Source organism: Coturnix japonica, chromosome 4 (assembly GCF_001577835.2).
Source record: "Coturnix japonica isolate 7356 chromosome 4, Coturnix japonica 2.1, whole genome shotgun sequence".
In the NCBI taxonomy this organism is placed as follows: Eukaryota; Metazoa; Chordata; class Aves; order Galliformes; family Phasianidae; genus Coturnix; species Coturnix japonica.
Window position 1 is genome coordinate 32,750,159 of NC_029519.1, and position 15,396 is coordinate 32,765,554.

General features: G+C 39.8%; 1 protein-coding gene across 7 annotated transcripts in view; it reads left to right on the forward strand.

Moving 5' to 3' along the window:
- Positions 1-14,002, forward strand: part of GRID2 (glutamate ionotropic receptor delta type subunit 2) — a 637,614-nt gene extending 623,612 nt beyond the window's left edge. For 2 of the 7 annotated variants that reach the window (XM_015861348.1, XM_015861347.2), the window contains exons 14-15: positions 7,221-7,461; positions 11,347-11,769. In XM_015861348.1, the coding sequence (XP_015716834.1) occupies positions 7,221-7,461; positions 11,347-11,769 (664 nt within the window). Of the gene's footprint in view, positions 1-7,220; positions 7,462-7,875; positions 8,609-9,014; positions 9,881-10,135; positions 10,391-11,262; positions 11,284-11,346 lie in introns of those variants that run through there. The other 5 variants (XR_001554883.2, XM_015861346.2, XM_032444177.1 and 2 more) reach the window with 5 other exon arrangements.
- The last annotated feature ends 1,394 nt before the right edge of the window (positions 14,003-15,396 follow it).

Below are 15,396 nucleotides of genomic sequence, written 5' to 3' on the forward strand. Positions count from 1 at the left end.
GGGAAAAATAGGTTCAAGGTGAAATGTAAAGCTTCAGATCCTGATCATCTCTTCCTCGCCGCTCCCTCCAGAAGCAAAGGTCATTGTATGTCATGAGTTTCTATCCAGAAGAGGATCTTCTGTGAAAGACTTGCTTGAGAGAAGGGACCAGATTCATGAGTGCTATTTTTGGAGCACTAATATAACATATGGGATTCCTTAAATTACTTTGCTGTCTCTGTTCAAAGGATCACTTGGCATGGGTTCTCCTTGGTATAATGTTAACTGACCTTACAGTTCAATCAGTGTGCAAAAATACGCATTTCAAACCAAATGTTAAAGCGTGAGTGGGAATGGATATGGGAAGCTCTCACTGCTATAACCAAGCAGCTAGGAGTTAAGAGCCTTTGAGATACTTTGAAATGTCAAGTTTCAGACATAAAATATATTGCTGTGATTCGATTTTCAGACTCTATATTTATCTCTCTAGTTTGTCCTGCTTTCTCAACATCTCTGTTCACCTTGGAGATAGCTTTAAACTCTTGATCTGTGTTCTTTTATAATCCAAATTGTTTATTTAAACACTCTCTAAAAGAAAATTCCAAGTTTCTGTTCTTTGTTTCCAAGGGCTTAAAAAAAGCAGCGGACAAACAAATAGCTGCAGAAACTGAAAATAGTCAGCCATTCATTTCATTAATTTTGCTTATGTGAAGACCAAATGAATGTCTAATATTCAAGTGCTATATAGATATCTTACTTTTAGGACAGGCTGTTCAAGACAGTCAGCTAACAGGACTTTGTGTGACTGCTATGTATTCTGCTTTTAAAAATGTGGACTGAGGTAGTTTGTATAAGGCTGAGGCTTTGCACTGCCTGAAGCATGACTCCAAGCAATGATGATCATTTCCAGATTCTTTCACTCAAAGGGAAGATCTTTGCCTGCACCCAATAACCCAAATATCACAGCATACTTAAGAATAATGCTGACATTTTCAAAGACCACCTAAGGTGTTCACTTTCCAGCTGCAGATATGCCCCAGGTCTTTGCGGGATTTACTGCCTTTTCCTTTTGAACTCTCCTGAGTCTTTTAGGCTTTCTTTCTTTTCTGCTTGTTATCAGATCACTAAAGCCCAACTTTGATATTGGCAAAAATCATATTGTTGTAGCTGTAACGAGTGCTTGTCTTTTAAAGGTAATGTAAACAAAAAAAAATGAAGTGCCGTAGTCATCACAACTCTTCAGATTAATCATGTTAGTCGTTTGATTTCATATTTAGTTGCTTATTAGCTGAAGATGAGGCTTGCATATTCAATCAGCAGCAGGTTAAATTCAGCAAGCGCCTCTTGTCTTTATCCTTCTTCATAGAATCATAGATCAGGTTAGAAAAGGCCTTAAAGATCATCAAGTCTAACCACAGCCTAACCATACTGTCCTAACTCTACCCTCTGCTAAATCATGTCCCTGAGCACCACATCCAAATGGTTTTTAAACATATCCAGGGGTGGTGATTCAGCCACCTCCCTGGGGAAGCCTATTCCAGTGCTTGTTCTTGTAGGACAATAAGCAAGTGGTCCAAACAGAAGCATTAGTCCTTATGTAATTCCATTTGTGCACACACACACACAAAGTCTATAAAAGATAAACATTTTTATATTTTCTTTTTATTATCTCTAAATAAAGAACTGGTGACTGAAAGGGCACTTTCCAAGCTTTGTTTTTGGCTAATCCAGCTATTCTGTACTGATTTGTACACGGAATAATGTCACTTGCATGGCAGCCTTCCAGAAAAGCTGTGTTCTTCAGTGTTCTTTGTGTTGGTCTCTACTGTCTTCAAGCTGTTGGTGAAACTCTTATCAACTTCAGACATTGAGGTAATCTGATTTGGTGTGAAATTATCAGTTATTCCACTCCTGGAAAAAAACAAATATCGCTGTTCTGCTTATATCCAGCTGGAGACCTGCAAGTCAAGTCTTCAGATTGTATGTAAGTAATTGTATGGTCCCCTTATAGTCCAAATGTCACTTACGACAGCCTTCCGTTTTGTAGAAGTGGTGTCATAGGGGACAGCTTGAAGAAAGTGTAATTTTAGGGGTGACCATGATCTCCATGTAATTGCACAGGGTGGCAGCTGACCTTTGTGTCTTAAGGATGACTTGGCAAGTGGGACTGCTTGCGAGATAGCATTTCCTGGTACAAATGGAGGAGAGGAGGCAGAGAACTGTCACGAAGAGCCTGCTGATGCCTGCTTTGCTTCTCTGCAGAAGCCATGAGCTGCCCTATCCAACTCTGCACTCAGTTGGATGCACTTACTTACTGTTGGTCTGTGGTAGTAAAAGCAAGAGGAAAATTAAGCCCCAAGCATTCACGTGGCTTATGAAGTACATCATCTCCATAAAGCTTAGTATCTGTCATTTTTCAAGTACTTTAGCAAATGATCTAGAACAGGACTGCGATACAGGTAATGTGCAGGAAGCAGTATACCTTGAAAGTACATTTCTTTGTTTTAATAAGGTTGGCAGCATACCGTGACTTGCTGTAATGAATTAATTTGGTGTTTACCGTAATAGCTTTAAGCTTAATTGAACTCATATTTGTGTGTCTGTCTGTAGGAGTTTGCTTGTCATTTAGGATTTATAAATAGGTGCTAATACTTCTATTTCTGCTTTATCCCAAGCAGGAAGTGTACAAAAGGTCCACATGGTAAAAGCTCATCTCAGACTTTTTTCATAATTAAGTTAGTAATAATTAAAGTTTCTGAATTGATAGTATTCAACAGTGCCAAATGACCTGAGCAAAACTTAAGTTCCAGCACAACTGCCTAATAAATATAATTCAAATCCTATTTATTATTACTGCAGGTGCTGTGTCACTTCAGCGTTCCATACTTGGGAGACTGTTTGTTCAGGTTTAACAGATTTAAGTAGCAACAAGTTCACTAATTCGAACCATGTAATACTAGTGTATGGGATCTAAGTCATGAGTGTTGTCTATCCTGAAGCTAATGGTTTATTGCTGAGCAAAACCAGAAGGTCATCTGCTTTCTCTCTTCAAATTATTTGATATACAAATCCTCAGTACTGAAAAGCAGGTCTGTTTTGCCACAGCTGATTCTGTTGTACCTGGAAGTGGAGATGTTTATTCTGGTTGCCGTAAGGTATGAAGGTGGCTACCTGCTCTCTCTTGTGAGGTGCAGTTTGTTGGGGTTTTGATCTGCTTGGAGTCCATGCCAGAAACAAGTTTCACATCTGGGCCCAAGAACACTCATTTTGCTGGGCTTAATTATGGGAATGGGTGTTGAGGGAGCACAGCTTCATCGAATCTGGCAGCCCAAGCTGCATTTGGCTGGTATGAAAAATTTCCTCTTGTGCAGCCTGTGATTGGCAGCTCATCAGCACACTGGCTTAAAAATAAAATGAAAGCACAGCAAAACAGGAAGCAGACTCTTCAAAACAAGCATTTCCAAAGGGACGTGGACAGGCTGGAGAAGTAGGTCTGTGTGAACCTAATGAGATTTAACAAGACCAAGTGCAAGGTGTTCCATTTGTGTTGTGGCAATCCTGTGTTTGTACAGACTGGAAGGAGAACTGTGGAGAAGGACTTAGGGCTCCCAGTGGACAAAAAACTGGACCATGAGCCAGGTGTGCTTGCAGCCAGGAAGGTCAACTCTATCCTGGACTGGATCAAAAGAGGGGTGACAATCGTGGTGAGGGGAGGGGATTTTCTCACGAGGCCCCATCTGTAGTAAGCATTTTGTTCTTGCATTCTCTATCTTGCATGCTCTCCTAGCATCACCTCAGCCTGCCTGTGGATGAGCACAGATATTTCTCCTCTTTTACTTTCTCCCTCAGATATCTACTTCACTACACCTTTCCACACCTGCTCCATCTCTGGTCTGTGTTTTGTGGTGATTAGGTACCCTTTGAAAGGTCTAGAAATGGATAACTGGGTGGTGCAGCTGAGGCCAGGCAAACAGCTATTTTGGGATAAACCCACCAGCTCCCTAAATGCTTAGGGGAAGGATTTGGGGTTTTTTGCTTATTTTATTTTATTTCTTTCTTGACTGCTCTTTATCTCTTTATTCTGTGTATTTGGGCAAGAAAAAATCCCACAGGACTATTTGCCTACTATAAGTGAATACAGATAAATCCTTTACTCTCCTCAGCAGCTTTATAGCTGTAATATGATGCAAACAGGATTTGTTGGGCAGCAGAGGAATGACAATGTTTGTTGGCACTTGGTATAGAATCTAAGTCATGGCTTTGAGCATCAAAGCAGTGCCCCAAGGATGAGGCCAAAATAATGAAACTTCATCTTAGCTCAGGAAGACAAGAGGGGAACTTAATTCTGCAAAGACTTAGCCCCAGATCTTCCTATGAAAGGCTTTGGTGCAGAGCTGTTGCCCAAGGAGTGTGACCCCCTGCTAGCTGCTGGAGAAGTCACTGGAGCTTTTCTAACCATTATGCTTCATGTGCAAGCACCGAGCGCTCCCAAAAGCAACCCATGCAAGTTACCTGGGAACATCTCAGGATCATGTGAATAAAGCTTCTCGCTGAAGCTATCCCTATGGTTAACATGCTCTTGTGCAGGCTGATGATCCTCAGTAACCCTTGCTATCTCAGGCTCACTGCTTTTTAATGGCTTGTTGTGTCTTTTACTTCCAACTTTTAGTTCAGAATAAAACAGCAAAATCAAAACTCACCGCTGTTGGGAAGCCTCAAAGCAGAACTACTGGCTCACATTTAGCAATGGCACTCCATGCTGATTGCTCAAAGGTGCCAGGAGTGGCAGTTCAGATGTTAAAAGTTTGGACTTGCAGAGAGAGGTTCTCGCTGGACATTATCATAGCTTTTAGTGTATCATTATCATTCATTGCATTTAGTTAATGCGCTATTATTTTAGTCCCTTATTAAATTTGAAAATGAAATATCAAACTGATTGTAGCTTATGCTGCCCAACAGGTATCTGATTAGATTGCGTAGGGCTCCCAGCAGGAGCTGCAGCGCCAGCACAGATCTTTGTGGCAAGACTGCCATCGTGTGGGAGGCTCCTGCAGCATGCGTGGAAACGGCGCCTACCTGCTGTGTGCCTGCAAGAAACATCGCTTCCTCACGTTATTATATTTCGTGGCGTTTTGCTAAAAGTATCATTTTTATTTCTGAAAAGGCGCTACAAAAATAGTGATTTCCTGAACCAGGAAAACGTGGGTAGTGTTAAATCTTCCTAACGCTGTTATCTTAGTTCCACAAAATGCCTGAAATCAGACAAAAAAAAAAATATTTTCTACATCTGACAGAACCAGGACGTCCGTTTTCCTCCACATGAAGGTTAATATAGTTAAATATTCATCCTCTCTTAATTTCTAGTGTATATTTCGACGTCTGTTTTCAACTGCAGCTTTACAGGTCTTCATTATAAAATTCCGATTTCTTGAGGTCTTTCTTGTAATTGTTTAATTACTGTCCCTGGTTTCTGTTTCCATGTCGTTGTTGTTTTTCTTTAAATAATTGAACTCGCATGTTACATCCATAAAGAAAATTGCTGATCGTTACCAGGAGTACAATTAGGAATAAATCTCTGTTAAGGAACAAGCTAAAGTTCGGTGTTTTATGCAAATGCCTATTGTTGAAAAGATGTCTTGTGTAATCAGGAATTAAACTGACAAGTGAAGAATCATTTAATTAATGAGAATAGAGCAATCATTTAGATGGTTCGTTTTATCACTGACTGAATAGAAGAGACAAAATAGCCCTGCTCAGGGATTAGAACTGCTGCTGAAAGAGGGGGAAAAAAAGCCCCAGAATGTTGTTTGGTTATTGCCTTATGTAGTTAGTATAGCAGCTCGTAAATATAAAGAAATATATGCTGAATGTTTGAGATAGTACACTGAAAAGTAATTTTTTGTTACCTGTTAAGAATTTACGCAAGATTTTTGTTTACCAGAAATGCTACCTGCTGCCCCTATGAATTCTTGGGCCCAAGTATTCCTCTAAGTCCTATCACAGGTGCCAGAGTAGTGAGACCTGGAATTACAGTGAATTATATGTGCAAGCAGCATATTCCATAATGCAGGTCAGCATACGAATCGTGTTCACAGTCTCAGAGGAATACTTCTGATAGCAGGGAACCTCTGGAGGTCTGTAGCCCAGCCCTCTGCTCAAAGCAGGCCCAGTTAGGTCAGGTTGCTCAGGCAACCTTTGAATAGCACCAGCCATGGGGATCCCACAGCTCCTCTCTTCCAGTGTTTGACCTCCCTCTTTGTGAAGCATTCTTCTTTTTATCTTGTCGGAACTGCTTATGCCCAAGCTTGTCCCTTAAAGCAGAACAAAGCGTCTTTGGTCCTTGACCAATCCTTGCCTCCTTTGGAAGCTTCAGGATGTGCAGTTTCCGACAGCAGCATCCCAGACTGCTGCTGGTTTGTGTGCACTTGGATTTTTTTGCATGCTGTGTCCAATGATTGCACGAGTGATTGTTTGCCTTCCAACGCTGAAATGAAAAACAAATTTATTATGTGAAGGAAAACATTGCTTTTGTTTTATTCCTTTTTAAATGTAATCACTGAGTTTATTATTTTGGGTAATCAGAAGCACCCAGCTGCCACTTGAGGCACTTCTAGATGTTTGTTTAAATTAAAAAATAAAACCTCAGGAATTTATTGCGATTAATAAATGAACCAAATATGAAAATCTTGTAAACAACATTTTTGTCTCTCAAACTGCTCATCCCACTGGGAGCCTAGTGAAAAACTTGGCCCTTGCAACCTACCCAGCAAATCCTCAGCAGCAGGCTGGCTATGTAGGTGCAAGGACAAGTGAGTTCCGCAACAAAGAACCTTCCCCTGGAGGTTTCTTGCTAGCAGATTGCATGTTACTGGTGGCAGGATTAGTTTAGGTCATCGCTGTTTGTAGTTTAAGTAGTTCTGCTCTGCTCTCTCCAAAGCAGCAGGTAAGTAACCAGATAATGATCAGCTTGCAATAATGTAACATTTTAATTCAGGGTTTAAAGAGACTTGTGGGTATCTTCGTTCATCTAGAGTACAGGTATCCATATGCTCAATCTTATGCACAGTCCTATGTTCAAGCTGTCTTTTCTGCTAGACCAGTACATCTGAGTTCTCTGGCTGCTTGGCCTTCCTAGACACATGGATGGATGTGAGCACTCAGGTTACGTCCTTGTTCCCCTGTATTTTGGTGCCATGTCTGCTGCCCCAATGTAATCCCTGACTTTTTGCTTTCTCCTCAAGGATTCTGGAGCTGCAACAGAACGGTGACATGGACATACTGAAGCATAAGTGGTGGCCAAAGAATGGTCAATGTGATTTTTACTCATCTGTGGATACCAAACAGAAAGGAGGTGCCCTGGACATAAAAAGTTTTGCAGGTGTTTTCTGCATTCTCGCCGCTGGGATTGTCCTATCTTGTTTCATTGCAATGTTGGAAACGTGGTGGAATAAAAGGAAAGGCTCCCGGGTTCCATCAAAAGAGGTATTAGATCCTCCATTTCTCCTGGGAAATTTTCATGCACCGTAAACACAGTTGTAATAAATTGGTAGCCTTTAGGGAAAAAGAATCAGAGAAACTTCCTTAGCTTCCTGATTTTAAAGCTCTAGAAGAGCTTTAAATAAAACAACGTATAATGATGATATATAAATATGTAACTATTCTGAGTAAAACACAATTGTTACTTGTAGAATAATATATTAACACATCATTATATTGTACATTATTGCCATTGGCAAGAGTTAATCCTCACCACCATGTTCAAAGGTTTCTTGTTTTTTTTTTCCTTTCAAAATGTATCCTCCAAGCTCAATGGCTGAGTCTTTTAAGATAGATTCTCAAAGTTTAGCCCTTTAATCAGCTGTTAGCTTCTTAAATAAGCTTATCTTGATTTTTCAGGTCTGTTAAACACTTGGAACTTCCACAAACTTCAGCTGTTATTATTTAATCTGAAGTCCAGGGAAGCCGGAGTAATTTAGATTTTTCAGATTCAGGCCAACCTTATTTTTGAAATCTATTACAGACTTTTTAAAGACAGTCCTAGACAGAGAGTGGGGGAGATACATCATCTTATACCAGAGATGAGTTTGGTTCTGCACCTTCCCATGGTAATCCACTTGTCCCTTTGCCAGCCATCTGAGCCTTATACAGTCTTACAAAAAAATTCCTTAAGTCTTTTAGCTCTGCAAACCACTAGAAAAACATCAGGAAAATTAAAAGATATTAAAATATACTTGGCAGATGTGCCCAGTGATGAACCTAAATATTAGCTATATAATATAGCACTATCAGTTATGCCTGTTCTGTGTAGCTTAGACTTATGTTGTGGGGTATTGCTGTTAATTTGTGTTCAGTGGTCTCACCTTCTCTGCAATTTCTCCATTATGTTTATTCCTGCTAATCTAATGCTGTGTAATCAGGCAGGATTAATTATACTACCTAATTAGACAGCATTGACACTGATGTTAGAATACGTATTATCTTTTCTTGCCTGTTTTAATTCCCAAGCTTTCTTTGTTAATGATCTGGACCAGACCATTATTAAAAGTGAAAAAAGATCTCTAGTCTTTAATTGGCTTTCTCAGGACTGGGAACTGTTTAAGTTTCAACTGATTAAATTCTCCAAAAAAAATAAAAACAAAATTGACAAGCCTGCTGTTTACCCAGACTCTTAGAACATAATTCATATTTATTTGGTTCAAAACATAAAAATTAATACCAAAGGAAAAGGGAAAAAAAAAAAAAAAACAAACATTAGCTGAGATACTTCATGTAACTATAAAATTTCCCATTTCAATTTTCAAACACATAAATTTTAATGTGTACTTCCCATAAATGGTATAATTTGGCCTCCTTTATCTTTTTCATTTATTCATCAGCTTAGCATTTAAAATTGCATCTCAAAGCTCCATTGAAAAGCTTGGCTCGAAACTGAGTTTATCATGGACAAATGTACTGAGTGTCCCCACTGTCCTGGATGTGGGGGGTCATTCAGCAAAGAAATACATCTTAACTAACTTTCTTAAAATTCATTTTAGCTTCCATGAAATCCATTGGCTCTTCCAGGCCACTAGTCCCGAATCGGGGGTCAGATTGGGCCAATTTGTGGTCAGCAAGCCAACCCTTTTTCCTGGTGGCTGCCATCTGGTGCTCCAGAATGCAAGCATTTATACTGAAAAAAAAAATGTCTTATGGTTGCGAAGATAACATTTCAGTCGCGTACCAGAAGTAATCCATTCAATGATGTCTGCCTGAGTCTGCAGACAGCCTTAAACAGTAGCTCTGAGAGAAGTATGAACTGCCCCAGTAATCTCAATGGGATGTTGACTCTGAAGCCTGATGATAATTTAAATGTGAAAACTGCTGCATATTTCACTACTGATCACACAAGAGAGAAGAGGAAAGATCATATTATGGAGATGTGCACAATCTTACTGTGAGTGGGTCTCATTTTGGTGTATCAGTTGGGTGGAGATTGGGTTGTGGGCTAAAGCATGGGAGAATATCACCGCTTTATTATATTTTTACTGGTCTGACTCTAGCCCCAAATGCATCTCAGAGAAGAATGAAGAATATTCTGAATAACTTATAGAGGCTCAGAAGTACTGAAATTCAGATTGGCATTTGTAATTACAAGGTGTTCATATGTGTATCAAAACTACACAAAAAAAAAAAAAGAGAATTAGGACTTAGAGACATAGTCATGACTTGCACGTGCTAAAGGAGCCTCTGTATATATTTTTAAATGCCAATGTGGCCCCAGTTCTTCTGCATCCACATGCAGCTCCAAACATTTTAAAGGAGAGCGTTTGGTGAATGCGTTTGGTTTTGGTGTCACCTGTGTGGTTGTTATGTGCATCCATGTCTATGTCCACATGTGAATAAACTACAGACAGAAAGTTAAGTCCAAGAAATGAGCACTGCTTTTATTCCCTTCCCGTGATGAGCTCACCTATAAAGCCCTTGTGGTCAGCTTGGTTTCCTCTGGCAGAGTCCTGGTGCCCTTTTCCCTGCCCTTTACCCTGCAGTTTGTCTCACTGTCCCCTGTCTCAGAAGGGAGCTGCTCCCTCAGTCTCACTTGAGTTGGGCTTTTTATTCAGTGTGCTACTGGTGCAAATATTTGGTGATCCTTTTTTGCTAAGAAGATAAACTCCTGCAGTTTGTTCTAGGTGGAATTTTCAGAGTGCTTGACTTCATTCCTAGACAAAGGAGGGACCTAAAGCCCATTCTGTATACTAGGAGTTTTGCCATTGATTCAATGAGCTCTGGATCAAGCCAGTCATTGAATTGCAGTAATCGAGTCTGGAAGCCATCAAAGCACATCTATCGGCCGCCTTATTGCCCTCTGTGAGGTCCTAGAGTGTGAGATATTTCTAGTGGCCTGGAAGAGCCAGTAGATTTCACAGAGATTAAGGTAAATGTTAAGGTTAGTTGGAACTGATTTTTGTTCTGAATGAGCTGTGCTGCCTAGACTTGAGAGAATACATTCCTTTATACATGTAAACATAATGCTGCTTTGCATTAAGCTTTGCAGTTCAATAGAAATCAATATGTACAATATAGGTGATTTATTGGGTCACATAGGATGTTCTTCTTTTTAAATTCTCATGCATTTAAAATCTCAATTATAACAAAGAAGTCTCTCTAGTGGAGTTCACTGGGTTTAAAGAGGAAAAAGGACAGAGGTAAGAGGAGTGATGCTTTGTTATAATAAATCCTCCAGGCTGCCTTCTCACCCAACAGCAGCATAATTCCAACTGAATCTATGGAATTGCTTCTTTATAGGTAAGGAGAAAATTAATCCCACTTTTGGCATCACAATTTAAAATCATTTGGTTTACTCCTTCCTGTGTGATGTCAGTGAGATGCCAGTGCTTGGATTTGGGCCTGGAAGCTCAGCTTTTGTGTATAATAAAAGCAAAAATCAACCTGAGGAGATTTTAACCCATCCTTAAGCCCTGAGAGAATGAGCACCTATGAAGAAGCAGTCTGGCCCTTCAGAGTCCTCCATTTTGTCATTCAAATTTAGTCATCAGCAGCATTTAAGGACTGGCATCATCCCAGACTTTTGAGGTGATGCTCTGTTTTCATTGTATGAAGAAACCTATCAATAGTTCTTGGAATTCTGTCATTCAGGTGCAGGGTTTGAAGGCAGATGTGGAAAAGGNNCATGAGTTTATTTTAGCTCATCCAGCTTCAGGAGGTGGGGATGTTTGCTGGTGATGTTTAGAGCTGCCCACAGCTAAGAGGAAGCTTTAGTAAGTGTGTATTTTGTTTACCAAGCAGTTCTGATTGCACTGTGAAGCTTCAATCCTGCAAAAAACATGGCGGTGGTGGTGAGCGGTACATCTTGTTCTTCTCCTTCCCCAGGATGACAAGGAAATTGATCTGGAACACCTCCACAGGCGTGTGAACAGTCTCTGCACAGATGATGACAGTCCTCATAAACAGTTTTCCACATCGTCGATTGACTTGACCCCGCTGGACATTGATACTTTGCCCACCCGTCAAGCACTGGAGCAAATCAGTGACTTCAGAAACACTCACATCACCACAACAACCTTCATACCTGAACAGATCCAGACACTGAGCCGCACGCTGTCTGCCAAAGCTGCTTCTGGCTTCTCCTTTGGCAGCGTACCCGAGCACCGAACTGGCCCTTTTAGGCACAGGGCACCAAACGGAGGCTTCTTCAGAAGCCCCATCAAAACAATGTCATCTATCCCTTACCAACCAACTCCAACTCTGGGGCTGAACCTCGGCAGCGACCCAGACCGAGGCACCTCCATATGAGCATCAGACCGAATTTCTTCACTGTTTCTTTTCTAGGACTCCCTTTGCAAGGAGCGGCTGTAATGTTGTGGGACTAACATGGATGTAACCTTTTCCTTTCTTTTTTTTTTTTTTTTTCTTTATTTTATTTAAGAAAAGAATCAGGATTATTAGTAACAACACTCCTCTGCTTTCTCAGTCTGGTCTCCTCTTCCTTTCTCTCTTTACTACTCAAGTCGCTTATTCTTTCATTTATCACCAGGTTAGGTTTTGGTTACTTCAGGCTTTTCATATACTTAAATATAGGAAACATGTAGTGATTAATGCATAAGAAAACCCTGAAGACTGCTTTACAGAAGGGCATTGGCTCCTCCTCCCCAACTGCCTTTTTTTTTTTACTATACTTGCAATAACTTAAGTCCTTTACATCTATTCTGCTGTGTGAGGTCAGCGCTCCACTGCTGTGTGTCCTTTTAACTGTGGACCAAAGGCAAACCTTGCAGTTTAAAAGACAAAAAAAAATAAAAAATATAAAATTAAAAAAAAAGGCAAAATGGAGAAAAAAGGGGGAAAAAAAAAGAAAAAAAGAAATAGAAAGCAAAATAAATGAAGTTGAAAGACCATTCAGGCCCCATTATATAAGAATGCAATTTTGTAGGATTACAAAAAGCCATTACTATGCCAGTAAAGACTACAGTTAAATCTACTTTTGCACTGCAACAGTGCATATGACCTTTATGTGATTGTACAGTGTTAAAAGTTTTTCTTATGTACAGTAAACTGTATCATATGGCAGAAGCCTTTGTTGTGTTAAATAAATTAGTATCTCATACATATATATATATACATATATACACACAAGTATGTATATATATATATACATGTATATATAGCTATAAAATGGCAGCCGTTGCTACTGCAATTCATTTAATAAAGCTTTAGTAAAATGTGTTGTATACAGGAAAGATGTACAGTGCAGGGGTCTTTTCATTTAGAAAAGACGGGTCGCTTTTAATGTTATTCTGACTTGCATTGTTTGCCAACAGAGCATATTTTATACTTTTTTATTAGAGCATCCAGGGCAATTTGAAGTTTGTACCTAGATGTAACTCATTCGATTAGGTTTTGCATTGGCTGTTGAGCATTCTATATGGCTAACCTTGATAATTTTAATTAATTAGACAGATGGAACACTCTCTTAGGTATACCACGCTCATGAGCAACTAATATAGCTCTAGAGAAGTTTAAACATAGATCAAAGGTTAATAAATTATTTTCCAAATCAGTACGGCTGATCAATATGATAATGGTGTTAGTGGAGCAAAAGCCCTTGAGAATTACTGATGTGGCCTTAATTATAATCACACGTTGCTCAAAGGGGGGAAAGCAGAATATGAACCGGCGCTCATTTTTAACCCTTTATATGTTAAGTTAGATTTAGAGGAGCTACATACTTTTTATATTAGTGCCAACTGTATAGAACAAGAGAAAGAACAGCAGTGAGAGCAGAACCAGTTCCGGTTTTGGCACCAGCTTCTTAAAGTAACGCTGTTACCTGTTAGAAATGTAGGAAGAGCTTTCAATTTGTAATCCTTAAAGCTAAAGATGAGGCTAAGTAGAAAGCAAGCAGTTTATCCCATGAGGTTTTTCAGTTTGGTTTAGTTTTTAATGCAACCATACACTTATTTTAACCTAACTCATTCTTTGGCTAGGATTAATAGGAATCAACCTCTGTGATTTGCTTTAGGATAAATGAAAAGGTATATTCTTCAGACCTATTCTATTTTGATGCTAATTCTGTTCTGGGGGAGCATCTTGTACTGTCACTGTTTTTTGTACTAAATCTTCAAATATTGTCTACTGTGTAAGGCAGAACAAATTCTTATCGTGCAAAAGGCCATTTTGTTTCCGGGGTAGCAAGCGTCTAAAAGCATGCACAACTTGCTTCTCCCTTGTAACATTCATGAACTCATCCACACCTCTGAGGAAAAAAAAAAAAAAAAAAAGAAAAAGAAAAAAAAAAGAACTAATTTCTTTCCAACAAGCTACGTAGGGACATACCAGATGTTGCAGTGATTTTAGCTTTGAAAAAAGAAATCTGTTAACCATGTACGATATTTAAAATAGGCCTATTTTGATGTGTTGCCTATTATACAGATACACAAAACACTTTTTGGAGGCCTCAGTTACAAGTGGCAGAGCTTTCTGTGTATAATTTGTCTAAATAATTTGTCTAATAAAATTGTTTTCTAAACTCGCGTTTCCTCCTGTTTAAATGCTGAGCAATGTGAGATTTTCCTTTGGTGGCAGGTGTCCACTTGTCAATGTTTTTTCTACACAAAGGAGAGAGGGTGTTTGAGTCTTATTTTATAGCTTCTAAAAGCATATGTTGGAAGGAGACCTCAATTCAGTGCTACATTAATAATAATAATAATAACGATTAATAATAATCTGAGTCCAGATAACATATAAATATGAAGGAAAGTACTGAAAATGACTTGAGGATAAAAGGCGCCTACAGGCTACTACCAATATGCACACGTGTCAATGGGCACTGAATGCCCAGCAACAGGATGTTAGAGTATATTACCATAAGCAGGGTTTTCTGTAGACCCAAAAATGATTGCATGATCAGAGTCCTACTTTCAGGTTATTCCTGAGCTGTAAAGCAACTGTGATGGGATGAGAAGTGCTATACTCCTGGCCTTGACAAATCATTCACTTTACATTTAATGTGAATATTGTCCCTGTCATTTATGCTCCCAAATACACCTAACCAGAGCTGGGTACCTTAAGAGACACAGCCTATTTATTCTTCATAAGGAGCTAATTTAACTCTGTGTGACATTTCTCCTCCCTGTCTCTAAATAAAAAGCCAGTGAGGTAAAAGTTCTTTATTAAAGACTGTCAAGCATTCCTGCTGCAGTAAGACTGCTGAAAATACAAGCCAGCTCTGTATAAAGATGAGTTGTTTGCCTGGTGATTCAGGTTGTACGCCCATTCTGACATATCAGCTACAAGTGAAAAAGTGAGCATTGGCACAAAGCATATAAAACAAGTGTAGAGTCTTGCACCTTGGGAGGAATAATTGCATGCACCAGTACAGGATGGGGGATGGCCTGTTGGAGAGGAGCTCTGCAGAGAGGGACCTGAGCATCCTGGTAGATGACAGGTTGGACATGAGCCATCAGTGTGCCCTCATGGCCAAAAAGGCCAATGGCATTCTGGGGTGCATGTCGAGCAATGTGACCCTCCCCCTGTACTCTGCCCTGGTAAGGCTTCATCCGGAGAACTGTATCCAGTTCTGGGCTCCCCAGTACAAAAAAGACAGGATTGTCTTGGAAAGAGTCCAGCAGAGGGCCACAAAGATGATGAAGGGACTGGAGCATCTCCTCTATGAAGAAGAGCTAAGTGAACTGGGTCTGTTTAGCCTTGAGAAAAGAAGACTGAGAGAGGATCTGATCCAAGTTTATAAATATCTGAGGTGTGGGGGGCAAAGTGGTAAGGCCAGCAGTGTGTGGAGACAGGACAAGGAGAAATGGACAGAAACTGGAGCATAGGAAGTTCCTCACAAAAGTGCGCAAAAACTTCTTTACAGTGAGGGTGATGGAGCACAGGAACAGCCTGCCTATGGGGGTTGTGGAGTCT